This window comes from Megascapheus bottae, chromosome 16 (assembly GCF_031878675.1).
Source record: "Megascapheus bottae isolate mThoBot1 chromosome 16, mThoBot2.hap1, whole genome shotgun sequence".
NCBI lineage: Eukaryota > Metazoa > Chordata > Mammalia > Rodentia > Geomyidae > Megascapheus > Megascapheus bottae.
The window spans coordinates 20868570-20893298 of NC_143524.1; the positions used below are offsets into that span (position 1 = coordinate 20868570).

Here is a 24729-nt window from a genome sequence, read left to right on the forward strand (position 1 = left end):
TTCTTATGTGGGAGCTCATTTTGCTATTTAGACATCGGATTTACATTTTTTTAAATGGCTGGGTATTTGTGATTCATGCATATAATTGTAACTACGCAGGAGGCCAAGATCTGAAGGCTGTAGTTCAAAGCCAATCTGGGAAGACAAATCCAAAGACTCTTATCTCCAGTTAACTGGCAAAATGTTAGAATTGGAGCTGTGGCTAGTGGTAGAATCCTACGCCTGAGTGAGAAAGCTAGGGAACAGTACCTAGGCTATGTGTTCAAGCTCCGGTACTAGAGAGAGAGAAAAGGGAATATTCTCAGCACTGGAGGCTAGAGGTCTGAAGTCAAGGTATTGCCAGAGCCCCACTTCCTCCAGAGGCTGTGGAAAATAACCCCTTGCTTCTTCCAGCCTTTGGATCCAGGTGCTCCTTGGCCTGTGGCTGCAGCATTCCAATCTCTGCAGCCATCATCACAACTTTCTCTTCCTGCTCCCATTGGATCTCTTAAGATACTTCTTTCTTATCTGATCTTATCTTGAGATCCTTAACTTAATAACATATGCCAAACTCTCCCCAAAAGAATCACATTCACAGTTTCAGGATTTAGGACATGGAAGTAGGACCTACCATACTTTAGCCCTCCACACTCTTTAAGGCAGTTAGGAATAAATCTCCATAAAACAGTTCATTAGAGGGCTGAAAATTTAAGGGACTATTCAAAGTATTACACTTTAAGCAAATAATACTGAAACAAAAGAGCCAAAATAGTAAAAACAAAAGACAAATGCAAAAATCGCTGAGCTAAAAGTTAAATAAAGCAAGTTAAATACCTCCCTTTAACAAGTATTTGCAATACACTTTCCCTAGCAAATTTGCTATGCCTTCATAGATTACTATGTTTTTCCTAATGTCAGAGATTTAGAGAACCTTTTGAGTTCATTTATATTAACCTTTCACATCTTTCAAAGCTCTCAAAGGGGTTTAAAAGCCTTCAATTTGTCTTATCAAAGAATTTAAGGTGGAATTTGGCCTTTTGCCCAGTAGACAAGCCAGGAACTAAGAGGTGAAGAAATGGCCCAAGCAGCCTTCTGTGGCTTTTCTCCCAGAAAGTATTAACAAATCCTTTAAGCATTCATTTCTTCTAACACATAACAAATCAGTAATGCCCTTTGTAACAGAGAGATCAATGTGTCTATTTTTGGCTTGTTTTTCTGTATTAAGGATTCACCCAATGCCTCACACTTACCAGGCTAGGGCTCTACTGTCATTAAGCTACATATTCAATTCCAAATTAAAATGATTTTAACCAAAATTCTGATATTTACTCTGAAACTAATTAGACTATGCTTCACAGTGTGTCTAAAAGCACCTTTTAGAAGGGCAAGCTAGAGATTTTTAAATATCAAGTCAGTTTTTATTCAGATCCTAGTGACTCATGCCTATAATCCTAGCTACTCAGGAGAAATTTTGAGGACCCTGATTCGAAGCCAGCCTGGTCACACGAATCTTAAGAGATTCTTACCTCCAATTAACCAGAAAAAAAAAAAAACAGAAGTAGCGGTGTGGCTCAAGTGATAGAGTGCTAGCTTTAAGCAAAAATGTCAAATGAAATTGTGAAGCCCTGAATTCAAATTTCAATACAAAAATAAAAACCTCAAATCTTAGAATGATATGCCACTCACCACTGAGCCCAAGTGCATAAATTGAATTCTTGTCTAAAAACAAAACAGTCACATCCTCAAAGAATTCAGGTAGGATAGTTTGACAGGAGAGTCAAGAAGTTGGCGGTAAAAGAATAAGAATTTTTGAACAATCTCGTCCCATTTGTAAGGAAATGGAAAGACTTGGAAAAAAATCACATTAAGCGAAGTAAGCCAGACCCAAAGGAACATAGGCTCAATGGTTTCCTTCATTTGTAATAATTAGTACACTCCTGGGACTCTCCTAGCAGAGATTATAATAGCTCAAACCCTAGATACATAAGGCCATATAGGATGAGGCTAAATTAATGGACCTCCAGGACATGGAAACAAGAGCTTAGTTATAAGTGACTGTTGTTCTTAATGCACTATGTTTTTTTCTCTTCTATTTTGTTACCTTTTGGTTTATCTTATATGAAAGTAGGAGGAAGGTTTTCAACCAAAATGGGTTTTCATTTCCTATTCAGAATTCACCCCTAAAGTCTTCCATGTGATTTTCAAGAACAAATGGCAAATAGGATTTTTTTTTAAAAAAGAAAGTAACTGAGGGTTTTTAAAACTCCCAAGAAGTAATTTAGGTAACAGATAAGGGATATAAGTGGTATTCAAAGTCAGGATATGTGCTATTTCCTAAGTGTTCCAGAAAGCTGTTTGGAAGACTACTTAACACATTGACTTGAAACATTGACTTGTTTAAGGGTAAACAATTAACAGACAACCGAATTACCTGGTAGCATATTCCAAATTATATATGAAGCTAAAAGAAACCAAACACCATTTTTCTCTTCGTACATAAGATTATTTTATTGTAAAAATGTAAGCAATTACAAATCGAGATCAATGCTGTGTTAGCATAAATGTAACTTCAAGTGAGAAAAAGAAACCTGATCATTTACAAATAAGAATAAACGCTGAGATCTGATGGTTTAATCATTTTTCTTGCAGATACTGACAGATACATTAAGTGTGTTTTTCCTATAAGGATCTTAGAAAAATAGTAAGTTTTCAGTGGGTCATCTTTATCCTTTCTGCTTGTATAATTATAGTCATATTTTTATATAATAGGCCACGAGGTGATAAGTAGACTTACTGATTTCACCCTGATTGTTGTTGAATCATACAAAATCATGTCTCTGACTAGAAACTTTCCTACTCATCATTTTAAATGAATAATCCAACCAACTGCCATATGCAACAACATGTTTTGGTCAAATGATCTGTAAGCCCTAACCTCTATTTTCCCCTCAGGAAACAGCATTAAAAGCCAGTGCTGCATTATTGCTAGAGAAATCTGGATTATCATTTTAAAGACATTAACTTTCATATGTGTGTCTTAGCAGTGGAGAACTTTCATCCAGTGGTGAGCAGACAACAGGTGTAGGTTTTGTGCTTTTCCCAGGTGGGGCTCTGCCAGGGAGGATGCCCAGAGCTCACAGGTTAGATTTCTCCTTTGCACCTAAGTGAGACCCCACCTGCGTATAGGTGTGAATGGCATTCTGGGTAAAGAAAAAACAGGAAACAAAAAACAAGCCAGCAGCAAGTTAATGAACTCAATAACAACTTCCTATTGATCTTTAATTTGAACACAAATGAAAATAATAATATTTAAATTTACTCATTTGCAAGCAGTTTCACATTGTCCAGAGCAAAAATTGTATAGAGAAGTTTTTCATATCTCAAATGAATTTCTCACTGGCTGTGTAAGAAATCTATTAGGCTGGCATCAGTCACTCACATTTATAATCCTGACTACTCAACAGGCTTATATGTAAGGATCTGAATTCAAAGCTAGAGCAGGCAGGAAAGTCCTTGTAACTTTTTTTTTTTTTGCCAGTCCTGAGCTTGAGCTCAGGGCTTGAGCACTGTCCTTGGACTTTCTCAAGGCTAGCACTCTACCACTTGAGCCTCAGCACCACTTCCGGCTTTTTGCTATGTATGTGGGGTACTGAGGGATCAAATCCAGGTCTTCATGCATGCTAGGCAAGCACTCTACCACTAGGCCAAACTCCCGGCCCCAGTCCCTGTAGCTTTTATCTCCAGTTAACTACCAAAAAGCTGGAAGTGGAGATGTGGCTCAAATGGTAGAGTACCATCCTTGAGTGAAAAAGCTATGGGATAGTACCTGGGCCCTGAATTCAATCCCCAGTAAAAGAAAGAAAGAAGGGAGGGAGGGAGGAAAGGAGGGAGAAGAGAAAGGAGGGGAGGAGAAAGGAGGGGAGGGAAAAGGAGAAGATGGGAGGGAATGGAGAAAGGTAAGAGTTATAAGGAATAGTCCCTGAAGAGAACAATATTAAATGAAAACCAAAGTACATCTTTTCCATGTACACAACCCCTGCAATAGCTGAACTGGGCTGGACTCACCTTAGTCTTCTCAGTGTTGTACTTGTCCAAAAGAGCCTGGATTCGGGCCCCATACTCAGGGTGGACATCCGTGAAGTTCTTCACCTGAAGCAATAGGAGAACACAGTAAGCATGGCCCAGCCCCTATAAGCTCCCTGTGTCTCTGTCCCACTGTATTTCCTCCATGGCAGAATGTCCTGCTTGGTATTTATCAAGCAGATTTTGAAGTAAAACTTAAGGATCTGGAGGAAAAAAAAAATCTGCCATGAATAACTGAGCAACCTTAGGTAAGTCATGTTACTCACCCGAGCTACAGAGCCTCTCTCCCTAAGTTAGTATAAATAATGTGTCTATGACCTTACCATATAAAAAGTAAATACTTGATCCTGAGACCCTCACAAACTTCCTGTCTTCCTTGTACTACTGAGATGGTTCATAGAGGATGTAGAGCTGGTACCAGAAGGAGCAAATGCGTGTCTAAAAGGTTGGACCCTCAACTCCCACCAGTAGACTTCCAGGGAGGACAGCAGGGCTAAAGACTGGTGTGAATCAGCTAAGGTCAATGATGTGATCAGTGATTCGAATGTAATGAGGCTTCCACAAAGTGCCAAACTGCAAGGATTCAGGTGCTTCTCAGTGCAAAAAGCCCTTCCTACCCACCCTGCTTCCATTCAGTTGATTCAACTCATTTCCCAAGTTGTATTCTTCATAATAAATGGGCAATCCCAGGCTTCTGTGAGTCGTTCTAATTCACTACCAAATCTGAGGATCTGGAACCCCTGAATTTGAGTCAGCACTTGGTAGCTGGAATATGTCATCTGGCCTCTAAAGTGGGAATGACCTTCTAAGGGTGCTGAATCCTCTATCTGTAGATTCTGACAAGAGCTCCAGGGATTACTGTCACAACTGAATGAATGAATTACAAGACACTTAGTTCATGTCAGAAGATCAGAGAATCACTTGCTGGGGAAGGGAAGGGCTGGAAGCAACATACCCAATCAACTTCATAGAACAGTAATGAGAAAGCACATGTGAGAGGGGTTGCCATTGCATGTGAGGAGCTGCCACTGGTGTCTGCTGGGCCACTCCACTGACTTTGGGAGGAAATCCCTGACATTGGCTGAGGCCCAGCACGAGATACACCATCCGTAGTCCACACGAAGCAATTGAGAGAGAACACTGCCAAGGCCCTGAGCCCAGTTCTGACACTTAAAAGCTGTTTTAACAATTCTTTTAGTAACAAGAGATAAAACCTATTCTGTATACATCACTTAGCTCCATCAGGCTGCCTGCACACCCTTCACACAAACCCTTGAACAGAAATGCTACAGCCAAGGCACCAGAATATGAAAGGATTCCTAGCTTTTCAAACATGGATGCCTATGGCAGGCCTAAAAAACCAGGATCAAGAGGGCTTCACATAGCTCAGTGAGAAGTCATCAGTATCACCCTGGGCCTTTAGGATAAATGTTCAGCTCACTTATAAGAGCAACTCGGTTCAGTTCTCCTCCACCCCCCGAAAACAGGCAAAGTTGTATCTGAACGAGGGTCAGAGTGTCATAACATTAAGCTAACAGGCAATGTTCAAGTCACAAATTGCCAATTACTATTTTTATCATCTAAACCTTAAACACAACCACAACAGAGCCACATTTTGATATCATACATTTACTATCTTGCTCAGAAATTGAATTAGATAACACAGGAGAAAATCTACCCTGAACCCAACTGAATTATTACACATTGGAAAATGATTAAGATTAGTAAGTATGCTATACCAAACAAAACATTAAGAGAAACCTATCAGAGGTTGAGCATGGATTCTTTTAAGGAAGGGAAGGGAAGAGAGGTACTTTTAGTTCGAGTAAACTAGCAATGACAACTCTTCGTAAGTTATCTCCCTTACAAGATATTATTGCATTATTTTCTTGCACCAGCAGGTGTCACCCTTCAGTACACAAAGGCCAACTCACAGCTTTCCTCTGGATGAAAAGTTGTGCGTCTTTCAGATGGCCAGCAATGTTCTCGCACAGGCGTTTCCTCTCCTCCTCACTTAGCACCTTCTCATAGAAGCTCCGCACCTGCTCAGCAATATGACAGGGTGAAGAATCAAATAACCCATTTTCACAGGCAAAGCTGACCCCAAATGTTAGTTTTGAAATGTACAAGTAACCGAATTTTTAGTTGAAGAATTTAAACTCACATGTGTTGAGTATTTCACTTTTTGCTGTACCTTTACTTTTGGAAATAGCTCCTCATTGCATTTAAACAATATTCTTTATGAATTTCTTATAAATGCAAGTACCTTACCACAGTCTTAATATTGACAAGTACAGAATAATCAAATAGCCTTTAGATGTACACTTAGCATAATCCAACCTCTGACACATTCACCCAGCAATAGGGAATTTTTACTTATATAAATTTAAGTCTTTAATTATTCAGAAGCCAAGATTTGTTGAGTAAGACAGCTATTAATAGTGATATTTTGCTTAGACTATCATCCTAGCTACTCATGAGGCTGAGATCTTAAGTTCATGATTTTGAAGCCAGTTAGGGCAAGAAAGTCTGTGAGACTTATCTCCAATTAACCAGTAAAAAGCCAGAAGTAGAGCTATGGCTCAAGTGGTAGAGTACCAGTCTAAAGCAAAAGAACTAAGAGACAATTCTGAGGCCGAGTTCAAACAGGGAGAGGAAAGAGAGAGAGAGAGAGAGAGAGGGAGGGAGAGAGAGAGAGAGAGAGACAGATACAGAGAGAGAGACAGAGAGAGAGACAGAGAGAGAGAGGGAGAGAGAGAGAGAGAATCCAGTGCTATAACACATGGAGCCAAAATTTAACACTTAAATTTCCTAAGGGATAAAATTGCTCTAAGGAGCAAACAATTCTCATCACCCCCAATGGGAGCTATGACTCCATTTTTTTTTCCAGTCCTGGGGCTTTAACTCAGGGCCTGACCAGGCACTGTCCTTGGGCTCTTTCAACGATAGAACTTTACCATAACACCACTTCCGGCTTTTTTCTATGTATGTGGTACCGAGGAATCGAACCCAGGTCTTCATGCATGCTAAGCAAGCACTCTACCACTAGGCCAAACTCCCAGTGTGTGACTCCATTTTCTTTCTGAGACTTGGAGATAATGTCGTTTTCATCTGTACTATATCATCTCCTTTTTCAAAATGTTTAATTGGGCATGTTGCTGTAGGGAATAAAAAAGGCATCTGTGTCACCTATCTTCCATCCTGGAAGTCCCTGTGGTCCCTTAAATCCTTACTTTGTCAGTTCTCCAAAGACTTCAACACCAAATGTTTCCTGTGTTTTACCTTAATTTCCAGTATTTCCCACAACAGGCTAAGTGTTCACTGAGAAAGTCTTCCATGGGCAGCTGTGGAAGTCCAAGTAAGTCATCACTAAGGAAATAAATCTGAATGTTCTTACATATTTTGCATCGGTTCTGGTTGTGGGGCTTGAACTCTGGGCCTGGGCGCTGTCCGTAAGCTCTTCACCTCAAGGCTACCTCCCTACCCTTTGAGCTACAGCGCTACTTCCAGTTTTCTGATGGTTAACTGGAGATAAGTCTCACCTGTTGCCTTGGCTGCACAAGACCCTATGGATCACTTGGGATTTACATGGCTTGAAGGCTAAACACTCCCAACCCCCATATGTCACTATACTTTTAACTTCATTCAGTCTGATTCTCTCACTTCTGATACAGAAAAATGAAGAGAGGAGTGAAAGGTGCCTAAGCAGCAAAGAGCAACAAGAAGCTATAAAGAATCAGGCGTGGCCTGATAGAAGGCAAGGCCTACATGCCACGCAAGCTATCTACCGATGAGCTCTATACCCTCATTCTCTATAGCTATTTGGGGGTCTCCGCCAATGCCCTGGGATCAGAGCTACTTTGCCCAGTTGCTTAGATGCACCAGTAGTTAAGCAGCACTTCCCAATTTCTCAGATCATGTTATCTCCAATGGTATCCCTTCATTAAAAGTTAGAGGAACTCAGAGGAGCAGAGGAATCTCCACAATTTTTCTTCTTTTTGGACCAGTACTGGGGCTTGAATTCAGGGCCTGGGCACTGTAGCTTAAGTTTTTCATTCAAGGCTGATGACGTTATACCACTTGAACCACAGCTACACTTCCAGTTTTTATTTGGTTGGTTAGGTTTTTTTTGTTGTAGTTGTTTTTTGTTCACTGGAAATGTGTCATAGACTTTCCTGCCTGGGCTTTGAACATCCATCTTCAGATCTCATCCTCTCCAGTTGCTAGGATATAGGCAATTGAGCTACTGACACCTGGCTCCACATTTGAAAGGAAAAAATGGGATCACACAATCCTTGGACTTCATCTAATAAAGGACCTTATTTACTAATAGAAGTAGGCCTTTTGGAAGACATTCAAAGGAAGGGGAGAAGAGAATAGGCAGTGACAAAAAGAATGATCAGGTAACCACCACAGTCCAGGAAGTCATTACCTGAGTGACATTGTCTTCGTTGGCACTGTTGAAGCGCTTCACATTTATAGAGCACTGGGTGCTGTGCTCCAGGGCTGAGGGCTGCTCCTGAGGAGCACTGAAGCTGTTGGGATAGTAGTTTGGAGTACCACCTTCAAAGAAAACCACAGGTTCACTTAGGAAGATGAAAAAGGAGCAAATTACCCATGTGAAGAGAAGCAAAGTTGAGGGATAATCAAGTACACTTGGACACAGCAATCTACGTGTCACACCCTAGCACTGCCTAGGTTTAGCTGCAGCAGCAGGAAAGTCTCAGCTAAGGCTGCCATCTTTAAATGCTTGCATGGGCTGCCTCACTCTGAGAGTGCACAAGGACTTCTCAGGCCTCGCAACACGTCCCAGGTTCTCAGCTACCGAGTTACCTGATGCCTACTGAACAGGGTAAAGACAGTTTTGCTCAAGGCTAGCACTCTAACACTTGAGCCACATCTCTACTTCTAGCTTTTGCTGGTTAATCCGAGCTAAGAGTTTCTCAAGCTGGCTTCAAACCTCAGTCCTCAAATCTCAGCCTCCTGAGTAGCAAGGATTAGACGCATGGGCCATTAGCACTCAAGACAGTTTTAAAGGGTTTCATTTTCATTTGTCTACTCTGAATGAAGAGAGGAAGGAGAAGGAAGGATAGAGTCATAATATTCAATGTGTATCTTACAAAATTAAGAAAATCGGGGGGTAGGGCTGATTTGGGAGAGACAGTGAAGAATGATGAAAGAGGTGACATCCATTAAATTAATTGCATTTATAAACTACTTGTTCTATTGAACAAGTAACACCTTCGTACAACTACTTACATATAATGGAAGAAAGTAACTTCTAAACAAGTTTGATCTACTGCCATTGAGATCAGATCCAAACATATACTTCAAATCTGAGAATTTCAATGGATTCCATTCAAACCCTGAGTCACAGAATTGCCGGGAACAACAGGAATGTTTGGGCCCCATCCTTCCATTCCAAATCTTGAGGTCTGAGATGCTCACTGACTGCTATCAGCTCAACTGGAAATAGAAACTCTGGATTTCTATCTTCACCCCAAGGCTCATAACATGTCTTTAAGATTCTCCAGTATCTGTTCTTCACTGTGAGAATCCTAGTAAATTCTAACTTCGCATTCCTCTACACGTCAGTAAAAGGGACATTTTTAATGCTTTATTCATAGTATGTCAGCACTCATTTGTCTGGACTTAGAGAAATAGTGACAAATATAATCCAAATATTTTATGACTTCTGGAATAAATGATGAGGCTTTCTCTTTAGATTACAAACTATACTCTGCTTTGGCCAATAGTGGCCAATAGTGGCCAAAGCCTGACCTTATCTGAGCCACAGAGCACACACAAGTATGGCCTAAAAATACCACGAGTGGTTTGCACACACCATCCTGCAGCTTGCATACTACCTGGGCCCTTCAGCACAGACTGGCCACAGTGGACAATCAGAGGATGCTACCCAGCATGCCATGTGGCAGTAAATGGGGGAGCAGCAAGTAGGTGTGTGGGAGAAGACCCATACCACTGTGGAACTCAGTGTTTTGCTCAATTTGTCCTAGGTCAACCACGTCTATGTGAAAAGTGATTTCTACACTAAGAGTTTGTTCTTTGGTATTGTAGCTATTTGAGTAATTTAAAAAATTGTATTTCCAAATAAGCTCTGACCTTTACCCATAGTGGGAGCTGTCTTCAAGGCACTGACTACCAAGAATAATTATACTCTTTCACTGAGCTGCAGGAGCACAGCCCGAATGCTCTACTTCCAATACTAGGTGGAGTGTGTCAAAATACATCCTCAATGAGACTGTTCTTAGGCATGTCACGGTAATGGTAAACACGAAGTAATTACATATTAATGAAGCTCAAAATAGACAACCTCAATAACAAAAGGACCAAGGAATATGAATAAAAAACAAGAAACAGCAGGAGACAGACTCAGTGAATATCAACTATTCCAGACAATAACACACAATACAATAAAATACGCTATAACACAATTCATGTCTTTATAAATCTAAGAGTGCAGAAATACTGCAACCACCTAATATAATGAGTTTAGAAATCACCTAAGTCAGGTATCAGTAATTCATGCCTGTAATCCTAGCTACCCAATAGGCTGAGATCTGCAGATCTTGATTTCAAGCAGCCTGGGCAGGAAAGTCTGAGTTTTTCTCTCCATTTATCCAGCAAAAAGCTGGAAGTGGTGCTGTGGCTCAAGTGACAGCCAGCAGTGAGTGAAAAAGTTCAAGCCCTAGAACCAGCACATAAAAAGAGAAAGAGACCACATAAACTTGTTAAATATATTAAAGGAGCTTAGTGGTTATGGCAACAAGAGCAAAGCACAAAACTATATAGCCAAAAGAGTAGTAAAAATATAAAAATATTCACAGAAAAAAATGGTAAGAAAAATGGAAAGAAATGTAAGTTGTTGCTTTCAATATTAGGACCATAGTGGGAATTGCTTCTCTCTCTGCTCATCTATTTTTCAGATTCCATTTAGGACATATGTATTATTTTTACCACAGAAAAATAAATTTTGAAATTGTAATCCCATTGTATAACTTCTTAATAATAATAATAAAATTATATTTTTAAAGATAAATTTGTTTTAATATGGGCTTGAGTAAAATTTCTAGAGACCTACATAAGTTGCCTATGGATGACATGTGGATCTTAAGTAGGATTTTAAAAAATTAAAATCTATGCTAAATTGTGGATTATAAAAAAGAAAACAGTATAAATCAAACATTTTACTCAGCTTGCTTAGAATAAGAAATCAAATCTACAGACTATTTGTACAGAGTATCAAAAAAGCAACTGAAAGGGGGAAAAAACTCATTAATTTCCCAAATGATTTGTAAATAATTATAATGATGATGATGATGATGCAGGAGTTTCATCGTGCCAGCTGATTTACATATGAACTCTTAGGTTCAGTCCTGGCTCGCTTCTCCTCTCCCACCAGCTTATTCTACTCCTTTCCAGTTTTATCTGGCCCAGCTTTTTCATGGCCTCAACAGCAAGGCAAAAAGAAACAGAACAAAATGGATCAAAGACCTCAATATCAGACCTGAAACCCTGAAACTGCTACATGATAGAGTAGGAGAGACACTGGAACTCATAGGCACAGGCAAAAACTTACTGAACAGAGTCCCAGGGTCAAACAGATTAAAGAGAGACTCAACAAATGGGACTACATAAAAGTAAAAGTTTCTGCACAGACCAAGGCATAGCAACTAAAGCAGAAAGACAGCCAACCAACTGGGAAAAACTATTTCCCAATAATACATCAGACAAATGCTTTATATCCAATACCTACAGGGAACTCAAGAAAATAATCCCCTCCAAACCCAACAAACCAATCACTAAATAGGCAAGGGAACTAAAGAAAGACTTAGCAAACATATGAGAAAATGCTCATCATCCAAGGTCATAAAGGAATGGAAATAAAAACAGCCCTAAGATATAACCTTACCCCAATCAGAATGACCAATATTCTGAACTCAGACAATGGCAAATGCTGGCGGGAATGTGGACAAAGAGGAAACCTATTGCACTGCTGGTGGGAATGCAAACTAGTATAGCCACTCTGGAAGGCTGGGAGTTTGGCCTAGTGGTAGTGTGCTTGCCTAGCATACACGAAGACCCGGGTTCGATTCCTCGGTACCACATACACAGGAAAAAGCCGGAAGTGGTGCTGAGGCTCAAGTGGTAGAGCACTAGCCTTGAGAAGTCCCAACGACAGAGCTCAGTCCCTGAGCTCAAGCCCAGGACTAGCAAAAAAAAAAAAAAAGAATTCTACATAGCCAATAGACAAGAAGACAAGATAAAATATACAATAGAATTCTACATAGCCAACAGACAAGATAAAATAATGACATTTGCTGGGAAGTGGATGAAACTAGAGTGAATCATGTTGAGTGAGACAAGTCAGGACCAAAGAAACAAAAGGTGTATGGTCTCTTTGATATGTGGATATTAGATCCAAATAGTACAAGAGTGATGACTCAATATTCGGGTACCCAAGGTTATTGACACAGTCTTAAAGATACAAATATAACTACATAGACATACAAATCTATGATGGGATATATACTCTACAGACATGTTATATAGATTGATATGTATCTATGACAACATACAAAGTCTCAGTTTAATTATGTTCTAAAATTTATGTGCCAGTGATTGCATATAGAGATTCCCTTCTTAAATACTTGTTTGTTAAACATGGCATTTGAAATATGATATTAAAAAATCAATGTTAATAAAATCTTCTCATAAAAAATGAAACAGAAGATATGAGTCTTTGGCCTTGGCCTTATCAAGGGAATATGTCCTGTGGATTGAAAAGTGCTTTAAGGAATTCCACTACTCCAGCTAATATGCATGGTCTTTCTGCCTGCCTTTAACTATGGAATGGACAGAACATAGAAGCTGAGTTGAGAACTGTCTATGACTACCTAAAATAGATCATAAGAGAAGGGGTTCCCAGGTAGTTTAAACCTTTACTACTTGGCTGGTCCCCTGCAGCTCTGGTGGAACACTGTCCCCACACAGGAGACTCCATGAGACCAAAAGTCACATTCCCAACCCCCCCACACCCTCCATGCCCAATGTCTTCAGACCTACCTTGGTTGTCATACATGCACATGGGGCCATCACGCTGGTAATTGGCCACTCGAGCACGGTAGGGACAGTTTACGGGTATCTGAAGATAGTTCGGTCCCAGGCGGTGGCGATGAGTGTCAGGATAGGAAAAAAGGCGACCCTATAGTAGTAAACACCCAAGCATGGGCTGTGAGTTACACATGAAATAGGAGATGGCTCATCCATGCTATTCTAAATTTAAAGTACATGGTTACTTGGCCGGTATCCTCCAGCAAAACAAGGCTCTTCTCATTTATGAGGTCTTCTTATCTTTAATGCATCTTTAACGCCCATCTTCATTGCAGATGGGCAACCATAAACTTCACATGTCACCACAATACCTGTTAGCCCCCAAATGACAAAGCAGTCCTATATTAAATATATTTGGCTCAAGGGTAAAGTCTAAGGACAGTGCCCAGGCCCTCAGGACTGGCAAAACCAACTGTGGAGAAGTACCTGCCACATGACATTGAGAATCTGTCAGATACACACTGCTGAGACTTGCTAGATAATTAAGCAAGTATCACACCAACATGCCTGGAAATGATGGGCCAACCTTGCCAGAGGGAATGGAATCCAAGATTAACTAATGTTACATAACCCTGGCAGGATGAAGAGGGTTTCAAACTTCTATTCAGATAAATACTTTATGATTAACCTTATGAATTATATTAACTGCATAATGTAAACATCAAATTATGAAAATATTCTCATTATTCAAACTTCTATAAGCAATTTTTCTTCCATGAACTTTATTATTGGCTTTAAATATTGTGTACTCTCACATCTGTAAGTTTACAAGGCAAAATAAAAAACAAGTTAAATGGAGAAAAAAAAAGCTAAGGTCAGTGCCCAGGTGCCTGAGTTCAAGCCCTAGGACCAGCACACATATATACACTAGCTTAACCTCCATAAAGATTAAAACCATGGAGTCAGAACTTACATAAGCAACAACCTTCAGGACCTGTGGTCTGATTGAGAACAAATCTTTAACCTATGTGTCATGTTCATAGTCCAAAGACACAAAAGATTGATTTACACAGTAATTATTAAGCCAATTCCTTTCCTATTGATTCTAGATACAAAGCAGAATTTCTACTCTTTGGACTCTTGGAAGGAAATATTTGAATGTGATTTAAAACATGTTAAAAGCCTAGCAACACAAACAAGACAGAGGACTAATTCACTGCAGTATAAATGTGGTTCATAAAAATGTCATCTATGGAATCTGGGCGCGTGATGCATACCTATTGTCCTAGAACTTAGGAGGCAAAGAGGCAAGAGAATAAAGACTGTGAGGCTACACTGGGCCGATCATCAACTTCCAGACAAGCCTCGGTTTCTGAAGGGGAAAATAAAATATTATCCATAGATCTGCTTTCATAGACAAGAAAATATAAGCATCCTCACAGAAATAGAAAATAAATAAAGTATGCTGACCAAGATGCTGTAATCAATTAGCATAATTCCTCCTGTCTGTTATACACTGAACAAATCATGCTTTGCCCCAGGAATACCTCAAACATTTCTATTGCTTTATTAAAACTTATTAAAATCAGGTGGCTGAATATTCATGTATTCACTTACATAAGGATTTTTACTGCAGAACTTGGTTTGTCACTGGTTTATTCAAGGAACAACCATCTATGGATGATTTGTCCAAGTGAATCCTATAGGAACTAAGTTATAAGATGCAAGTGAATGTTCTAGTTAATTACTTGTATAGATTAGCACAGATTGTGGGTGTGTGTGGGTATGTGGGAGGTAACAGATCATTTCAGCCCACCACACTTACCTGTAGCATTTTGTCAGGGCTCGGCTCAATACCAGGTGGCATGTTGCTTGGGTCAAATGCTATCTGTTCTACCTCAGCAAAGTAGTTGACAGGATTTCGGTTTAAGACCAGTTTGCCAACAGGGATAAGAGGGTAGTCCTTGTGAGGCCAAATCTGAAAATAATGCCATAGTTACAGTTATCAGACAACTGTGGGACATTAAAGGGATCCATTAAAAAAAATACCAGCTTTCAAATTTACTCAGGCAGTGGGCTTCCAAATACTGCTAAGAACTTCAAGCAAAATCATCAGCTAAATCTTTCACAACAGTAAGTGGTAAATATTGGCACTCTCCCAGAGCAAAATTACATCAGCTTTTCAAAATTCATTTTGTACAGGCCAAGTAGGAGACAGATTAAGAGGATGGTGGTTCAGGTCCATCCTGAGCAAAATCAGAAAACCCAGCACAACAACAACAAATACTGGGTATGGTGGCACCCATTTGCCATTTCACTTCCACCAGAGATGTAAGTGGAAGGATATTGAGCCAGACTAACAAGGGCAAAAAATACAAGACACTACCTGAACAATAACTAATGCAAAAAGAGCTACGGGTATCGCTCAAGCGGTAAGCACCTTCTTAGCAAGCATGAGATTCTAAGTGTAATCCCCAGAATTATCTTTCCAAAAAAGAAAATTAATTCTGTGCCAATAACAACAAGCAAAGCCACCTACATTGCCCTAAATGGAATCACGGGAACAAGATACTGGAGGTTGTTCATTCAGAAGCTACCAAAACAACCACTTACCTGAGGGCTCCGCCACTGTGAACACGTAAGTGGAATTTTTTTTTTTTTTTCCAGTGCTGGGCTTAAGCTCAGAGCCTGAGCACTGTCCTTGGATTTTTCTCAAGGCTAGAACTCTACCACTTGAGCTTCAGCACCACTTCTGGCTTTTTCTAAGTATGTGGTACCAAGGAATCGAACCCAGGTCTTCGTGCATGCTAGGCAAGCACACTACCACTAGGCCAAACTCCCGGCCCGGAAATTTTTTTTTAAGTGGACATTTTTTTAATTAGTTCAGAAGAGACTTTAAGAATAGTATAGTTGGTTCTTACTTACCTTGGTGAGATCAAATGGATTAAATGGAAAGGTTTCAGCCTGCTTAAAGGTCATGACCTGAATGTAGAAAGTCCAGGTGGGGTAGTTGCCATTAGCAATGGCATTGAAAAGGTCTCGAAGGCCATAGTCAGGATCTTCCTGGGAAAGTCTCGCTGCATCTTCAACAGAGAGGTTTTTAATGCCCTGATCAGTCTGCAGAATGAAAAGAAAGACGCTCAAATGGAAGGCTATTGGCCATGTTATCAGAAAAAATTTTTTTTCCAGTTCTGGAGTTTGAACTCTTTACCAATAATTTATTGAAATATTATAAATATTACTGCCCAAATATCGAACTTGTCTTATGACAATACCTCTGTTGTTCAAACCAACAGCAATAAATTTATTAACAAGGAGTTCTACTTCCTTATCCTTATTCTTTGGAATATCAAGGGAATTCTATCCACACATTTCACATTAACATCTCTTTCCTTTTATGTGTTCTATATTTTTTCATTTTTATCATCATCACTTTTTAAATCTGAAAATCAAAGATACTTTTTTTTTGCCAGTCTGGGCTTGAGCTCAGGGCCTGAGCACTGTCCTTGGACTTTCTCAAGGCTAGAGCTCTACCAATTGAGCCTCAGCACCACTTCCAGCTTTTTTGTATGTATGTGGCACCAAGGAATTGAACCCGGGTCTTTGTGCATGCTAGGCAAGCACTTTAACCAGTAGGCCAAACTCCTAGCCCTCAAAGATACTCTAAAAATAATGAAAAGACTGATGAACTAAAGGACTTTCTTTTGCTTCATGAAGTAATTTTTAATTAAATTTCTTTTTAGCAGATCTAGAAAAACACAAAGGTTTCTGTAGATCAATTGGGTAACATGATACTTTCCTATATGTATATGTTATATAACACATCAAGCATATCTATCTTATCATTTGCCACTTCTCTATGGTGAAATATTCAAAATCCTTTCTTCTAGGTTGAAATATCTAGTATACAGTGGTAATCTACAGGTTACCACTTGCCCTGTGCCATAAGCACATTAGAATTTCTGGCTCCTTTTATCTAACAGTAACTTAGTGGCATCCATCAAGCTTTGCCATCCCTTGCCTACTCTTTTTCTCCCCAGCCTCTGTTATTACCAGTCTACTGTCAATTTTTGTGAGCTCAACCTTCATTTTCCACATAAGAGAAATCATGCAGTATTAGCCACATTGAAATAATGATAGACTCTATTTTTTTTTGCTATAAACAGTATTGTGTTATATATTAACCACATCCTCAAACTACTCAGCAGCTGGATGGACACTCAAGTTGCTTCTATTTCTCAGCTGTTGTAAATGTGTTTATTGTGTTCACTGAATGCAAATGTCTCTTAGACATACTGATGTCATTTGTTTGAGATATACATACACCCAGGAATGCTGAAACTATTTTTTAAATTCTGTCTTATAACAGATCAAATGAACTATTGAAATTGTGCTCAGCTAACATCCCTCTACCCTCCTACACTCTGCCTTTCATTATGATTCTTGTTTTTGATTTTCAAGAATTGTAACTCAGAGCCTAAAAGAACTTTGGCATAGGAAGAGACCAGGGAAGAGATCGATACAACATTCATGGCACTGATCAACTGTATGTATATTATGCATCCTTGCAAGTGGATGCAAGACCAAGGTGGGAGAAATCTTCATCTCTACTCAGTTCTTCAAAAAAAGTAAGCGGAGGTGGGTAGCTTTGTGCCCTCTGCTCCATAAGCAATATATACCTTATAATGGAATTTGCAGTAAACTGCCTCTCCGTTTGCATTAACCAGCTTGAAAGTATGTGATCCGTATCCGTTCATGTGCCGGTGTCCATCTGGAATTCCTCGGTCACTGAACAAGAAAGAAACCTAAGAAACAGAGACACATAGCCTGAACTCCTTTCCATTTAAATAAAAACATCCGAGGTTTTTAAGGCATTCCTCCATTTCTAGAAAATCCTTTAATGACCAGGAACAATATACCAGGAATTTCCCTCTGGAAAGAGTTACCATGATTATTCCATCTGCAGCAAAGCAACACATAGAAGAATTTTAAAGCCTGTGATACATAAGTCATTAATATCATGACTCAAAAATTTAAGAAGGAAAGCTGAAATTAACCCAAAAAGCAGCCAAATTTGTTATGTAACTTTTTTTTAGTAGTCCACCAGTTTGATACTACTTTCCCCTCATTTCCTAATAGAGAGCTTTATCTGAGATTAGGAAATTTAATCTTTAATATGGCTAAATATACCAGCAATGCTTCCAGATTTCTAGTACCCTCATTTAAGGCTTCATAATCAGAAACCTGAGGGAATATTCCCAAAGGAAAGTCAGAAACCAGTCCAAATGAAACAGGCCACGCTGGGAAAGCACATCATGAGACCTATCAACAATCATACCCCAAGGGATGTATTATAATAAACTGAAAACAGGAAATGCACCTCACCTGATGCAAAGACTCAGGGCGTAAGCTCCAGAAATCCCAGACCATGTCAGGATCCTTCAAGTGTGTCTGAGGATTTCTTTTTTGGCTATGAATGAATGATGGGAACTAAATGGGAAAGAGAGAGAGGGAATCTAAAAACCTAAGTTTAGAGGAATTATTTAGTACACTGTCTTCTAGGACTCATTGTCTACTGTTTCTTTATGGATCATAGTTCTGAATAACACAGCCCTGGTATTTGAACTCAAAGCATGAATGCTATCCTTTAGCTTTTTTTGTTCAAGGCTGACACTCTAAAGTTGGAGACACAGCTCCACTTCTGTCTTTTCTGGTTAGAGATAAGATTCTCATGGAGTTTTCCTACACAAGCTGGCTTTGAACCTCCATCTTCAGATCTCAGTCTCCTGAGTAACTGGGGATACAAGTATGAGTCCAGCTAGTCCTAGGAAAACTGCACTCCGCCCACTAAATCAATGACACGACCAATCTAAGACCAGTTACAATTATTAATTTAATTTATAAAAAGATATTAAGTTCAGACATAGATTTTTTTTTCACCAGTCCTGGGCTTGAGCTCAGGGCCTGAGCCCTGTCCTTGGTTTTTCTCAAGGCTAACCACTTGAGCCTCAGCACCACTTCCGGCTTTTTTCTATGTACGTGGTACTGGGGAATTGAGCCCGGGTCTTCGTGCATGCTCGGCAAGCACTTTTACCTTTAGGCCGAACTCCTGGCCCAGACAAATAAATTTTAAAGGACAGTCTAGACAACCCAAATTCTCTTTTCTACTCTTCCTTCAGTTTACCCTCAATGGAAACCTACATAGAGTAATTTAGATCAATTCAAATCAACACTGTAAACACTGTAGAGCCCAAAATATTCTATTACTTACCAAGATGGGATCTCTGATGAAGAAAATGGGGGTGTTATTTCCAACAAGATCCCAGTTTCCATCCTCAGTATAAAACTTCACCGCAAAGCCACGAGGGTCCCGAACTGTATCAGCTGAGCCAGACTCTCCAGCTGAAAGATTCAAGCCAGAAAATGAAGCACAAACCACTGGACTCTGCATTCATATAGCAAAGTCATAAAGAAACATTACAACCTATCCAGTCCAATTTATTTCATAGAAGTAAATGAGGTGTTTAACTGCCTCGGGGAAATTTTTCTACAAGCAAGCAACTAATTTTGGTCTTTACATCAAACAAAATAATTTAGAGTAATAACAGGGTATATCTTCCAACTGCTAAATAGATGATCTATCTGACATAAGATGACTTTGTAACATTATCTTCTAATTAAAATAAGGTGAGAGAATAATTATGAAGATTAAGGCAGTGAATTATCCTAAAGTGAATTGTCAAAACTATGAAGGTAATACTTAAAAAATTAGTTAGCCGGACGTCGGTGGCTCATGCCTATAATCCTAGCTACTCAGGAAGCTGAGATCTCAGGATCACAGTTCAAAGCCAGCCAGGCAAGAAAGTTTGTGTGACACTTATCTCCAATTAACCACTAGAAAACTGGAGGCGGCTCTGTGGTGCATAGTGGTAGAGCAATAGTATTGAGCTGAAGAGGTCAGAGACAGCACCTAGGCCCATAGTTCAAGCCCCATGAACCCCCCCACAAAAAAAGTTAAAATACAGGTTTGTTCTTACACATGTATGTATATAATTATTTATTTATGTACTTATTTATTTTTGCATCAGTACCAGGGCTTGAACTCAGGACCTGGGTGCTATCCCTAAGCTTTTTCACTCAAGGTTGTACTCTATTACATGATACAATACTTAAGCCATATCACCAATTCTGGCTTCTTTCTGGTTAATTGGAGATAAGAGTCTGAATGACTTCTCTGTCCAGGTTTAGCTTTGAACCACAATCCTCAGACCTCAGGGACAGTGCCCAGGCCCAGAGTTCAAGCCCCATGACCAAATATATATATATAATTTATTTATGTATATGTAATTTCTCAGTAAAAACAACTTATAACATGGTGATTGAATACTAAATCTCTACTCCATGCTCCCCTTTGAGGCAACTACCTGTGGCAAGTTCTTGTCAAATATCACAGAATTGTGATATCACCACTTAAGAGTGATATCCTAAGACTTTAACAAACAGAAGTAATTTCCTCTACATCTCCAAATATTTATTCCTACCTTCTAAAATTTGGAGGCATTCTTATTTCCTGCTTCCTACAAAGTTATTCTCAAAGCTAAGTTACAAGTGCCAGAAATAAAGCACAGAACGAGTTAAACAGCACCATGTTTGTGAACCAACCTACTTACCAACAGTTGAGAACCGAACGGCAATGGGAGTTCTCTTGCCAATATGCTCAAACACCTTGGCCTTGCAGTAACTAGTGATGTCATGTGTGACCTCAAAGTAGCCAAAGGCACCTGGTAAAAAAAAAGAGAGAGAGAGAGAAACCCTCACCATGAGACTATTGATCAGGCGGTTAGGCCCTCAACAGGATTTGATAACAGACTGACGGTTTAGGACGAGCCTCTGGGAATATCTAATGTGATGAGAGAAAGATGTGCAAACACAAAAGGAAAATGCAAAGCTCAATCATCATTTTGGGTTCAGAGAGAGCTCCACTTATAGGCTGCTTCAGTCTCCCAGATTTCTGAGTGATGACAGTCTACCTGGGTCCAGTTTTTTCTAGTGTAAAAAGAAGAGAGAGAGAGAGAGAGAGAGAGAGAGAGAGAGAGAGAGAGAGAGAGAGAGAGAGAGAGAGAGAGAGAGAGAGAGAGAGAGCGCATCACAACTACTGACCTGAAGGTCTCGAACTGTAGGTAGGGAGAGGAAGAGGAAAGCAGGGAGGAGTGAAGAAAACATAGGAAAAGAAAGAGAAGCCATCATATTACCAAACCACACCATGAACAGTATCTCAAGTTAGGATGGAAGACACACAGGAAGGTTAGGAAAACATCATTTAGGAAAACTAAAATTCAGCATCTAGGGATGAAATTAAGAAACGTGGGGCAGGCTCACAAGAAAATTAAAATAAAAACCGCTTTTTCTTCCTTTTGACAAAGTTTTTCTTATTGAATTTTTAGCTTTCCTCTTTTTTTCCTTTTTCTTTGTGTGTGTGTGTGTGTGTGTGTGTGTGTGTGTGTGTGTAGTCGACTAACAAAAACACTTTTTCTTCCTTTTCACAAAGCTTTTTCCTACTGAATTTTTAGCTTTCCTTCCTCCTTTTTCCTTTCTTTTTTTTTTTTTTCTTGTTTGTGTGTGCATGTGATGGTGTGTGCATGTGTGCCAGTCCTGGCTTGACCTCAGGGCCTGGTACTATTCCTTAGCTTTTTTGCTCAAGGTTGGCACTCTACCACTTGAGCCACAATTCCTCTTTCAGTTTTTGCTGGTTAGTTCAGGAGTCTCACTGACTTTCCTGCCCAGATTGACTTTGAACCAGGATCTAATTTCCAGAACTTTAGAGAGAAAGAAAAAGTCATCATAGACCCACCACTGTAACCCAACTATGCTCCAATTTTCCATCATTTAAGTCCAGCTGTAATTTTGGCCTGTGTATCTTTGTGTATCTTGATAGAAGAAATGGAAGGCTACAGTGATCTTTTTTTTTTTTTTTTTTTTGAGGAGATGCTGCAAATCAAACTCAGGTTCTTGCACCTGAGCTCAGCAAGCATTCTATCAGTGTTCTAAGTTCCTTGCTGTGTAGCTCAGAATAGTCTCAACTTTCAATCACCCTCTTTTTGCCTCCTGAGTTCTAGAATTACAGGTGTGCACCTCTGTGCCTAGCTGGAAGGAGTGTGTGTGTGTGTGTGTGTGTGTGTGTGTGTGTGTGTGTGTGTGTATCCAACCCCCCAAAAATACTTGTCATCTGGATTTTAGTTACTGAAGGACATTTTTCCTTTTTCTCAAGAATGGAGATTTAGCACTTTCACTATCAGTCATTTAACAATTTTGGAAATAATTTTAGCCCTGGTGTTATGAAACAATTCTTCTTTTTTTTCCCCAGTCCTGGGCTTGGGCTCAGGGCTTGAGCACTGTCCCTGGGTTTTCTCAAGGCTAGAGCTCCACCACTTGAGCCACAGCACCACTTCTGGCTTTTTGCTACGTATGTGGTACCGAGGAATCAAACCCGGGTCTTCGTGCATGCTAGGCAAGCACTCTACCACTAGGCCAAACTCCCAGCCCTTGAAACAATTCTTCTATGATTAAAGAACAAAGCTCTCACCTGCTCCTTTAGCATGCACAACTCTCTCTGGAATTCTCTCCCGATCGAAATGAGCCATCTCATCAGTGAAAACCACATCTTGCACTAGAAGAGGGCCTCGGGGGCCTACGGTCATAACATTAAGTTTGTCTCCTACTGGATTTCCACTTCCAGTGGTCAGGACATCAGGTTTCTACAGTAACACACAAGGAAGAGCATGCAAGATAGTCAGTACAATCCAGAATTAACTTACATGACACAGGTACATCACTTAGTAGTTGTTACACCTTCTTTCTAACTCTCTTTCAATTTCCTGTGCCCCAGGTACTATAATCTGCTAAGACAAGTGGTCTAAGGAGCGTAGAGATGGCTTAATTGTCTTCTGCCTGGCATAACACCTACTCTAGAGAGTCACTTGGCTATACACACAAACCCCTAGTCAGCACCTCTGAAAAGGGCCATAGGCACTTCGCACTGAATGTCTGAACTAACCATGCGTTTTGCTGGGTTGATAAATTACCAGCACTTTACGAGCAAAGGCTTTCCCCTGCATTTACATGGACACTGTCACACTGCGTACTTCAAAGCCCTGTGTATTATTGCTCTCAAGCAGCATGGACCTGCTATTTGAAGTCTCTCTCTTGTCAATGGAAACAAAAGCGAAAGGCTTTCATTATCACTACTAATGACTTGTTCCTGAAAGATGGATTACAGCATTTATGTTCTAGAGGTACTGAATGTCTCTGAAATGAGACGTCTTATTTTACTAATAAAGATCTCATCTTCAACTATCGAATTTTCCCATTTCAATTACACCTGAGGTAGATATACAACTTCCCTTCTCCATCCCGTTTTGGCCCACATATTAGCACAAAGTTAATGCTTGCCTCTTCTCTAGGAAGTGATAGAATGGGGAAGACACTTTAAAAAAAACCATAAAGTCCACAGCTAGAGGATATACCTCAGAGGCTGAATGCCCTTGAAGCATGAGGGGACCCTAATCTGTAAAACAAACTACAGGCAAAAGGACTCAGAGATGTGGCTCAAATGATGGAGCACCTGCATAGTGACCATGAAACCCTGAGTTCAATTCCCAAAAACTGAGGGGCATTGGGGAGGGATTGCATGGGGAAGTGTCAGGTTAAGAGGCCAATAGAAACCAGGGAAAAACCTTAAGTGCTGGCATCAAATCCTAGATTCAAGTTCCAGCTCTCAACTATGTAGCCTTCACAAACTACTTCTTAGTGTTAAATTTTCACCTGCAAAACAGATAGAACTACCCCCTCAGAGTTAAGTTATAAATCAGAAGAGCTTAAATATAGGGAAAATTCAGGCTATAGGCTTGGCACATGAGTGTCATCACTTCAGTGGGTATGAGAAAGCAACTCGATAAAGCAGGATATTCTTAGGACAGGATCAAAAAGGTTCAATAGGGCCAGGAGTTTGGCCTAGTGGTTAAAGTGCTTGCCTAGCATGCATGAAGACCCGGGTTCGATTCATCGGTACCACATACATAGAAAAAAAAAAAGCTGGAAGTGGTGCTGAGGCTCAAGTGGTAGAGCTCTAGCCTTGAGAAAACCCAAGGACAGTGCTCAGGCCCTGAGCTCAAGCCCAGAACTGGCAAAAAGGTTCAATAGCTGCAGGTATATGATCACATAAAATGATAATTAACAAAAGGAACTCCATGAACTGGAAACAAGAAGTTTTATATTATTTTGCTTTTTGTTTTCCTTTATTCTCGCTTTTTTTTAATTTCTGTACCTTTTGTCTCATATGTAATTTCCCTGTTTGGGGGAAGGCAAGAGCTCAGAAATGCTGGGACAAAATGTGAACAAATGCAGGCTTGATACTCACTAGGTACTCTGTTGAAAATGAGCTATACAACTTGTGCAAGAGGGGGTCAGAGGGAAAACACGGAGAAAATGAGAGATGAAGTGACACTGTTCAAAAAGAAAGGTACTCTAATAAAGGCTGTGTATGACAAACCCACAGCTAGCATTATACTTAATGGTGAAAAGCTAAAGCCATTC

General features: G+C 39.9%; 1 protein-coding gene across 2 annotated transcripts in view; it reads right to left on the reverse strand.

Moving 5' to 3' along the window:
• Positions 1-2460: 2460 nt before the first annotated feature.
• The window catches only part of Cat (catalase), a 34836-nt gene continuing 12567 nt past the window's right edge, over positions 2461-24729 (reverse strand). For both annotated transcript variants that reach the window (XM_090347895.1, XM_090347896.1), the window contains exons 2-13: positions 22721-22892; positions 20808-20918; positions 19409-19539; positions 18523-18627; positions 17817-17942; positions 16063-16254; positions 14963-15115; positions 13150-13288; positions 8495-8625; positions 5997-6104; positions 4045-4128; positions 2461-3179 (exon numbers count right to left, since the gene is read on the reverse strand). In XM_090347895.1, coding sequence (XP_090204021.1) covers positions 3114-3179; positions 4045-4128; positions 5997-6104; positions 8495-8625; positions 13150-13288; positions 14963-15115; positions 16063-16254; positions 17817-17942; positions 18523-18627; positions 19409-19539; positions 20808-20918; positions 22721-22892 — 1518 coding nt within the window. In that variant the 3' untranslated portion in view covers positions 2461-3113. The remainder of the gene's footprint in view (positions 3180-4044; positions 4129-5996; positions 6105-8494; positions 8626-13149; positions 13289-14962; positions 15116-16062; positions 16255-17816; positions 17943-18522; positions 18628-19408; positions 19540-20807; positions 20919-22720; positions 22893-24729) is intronic.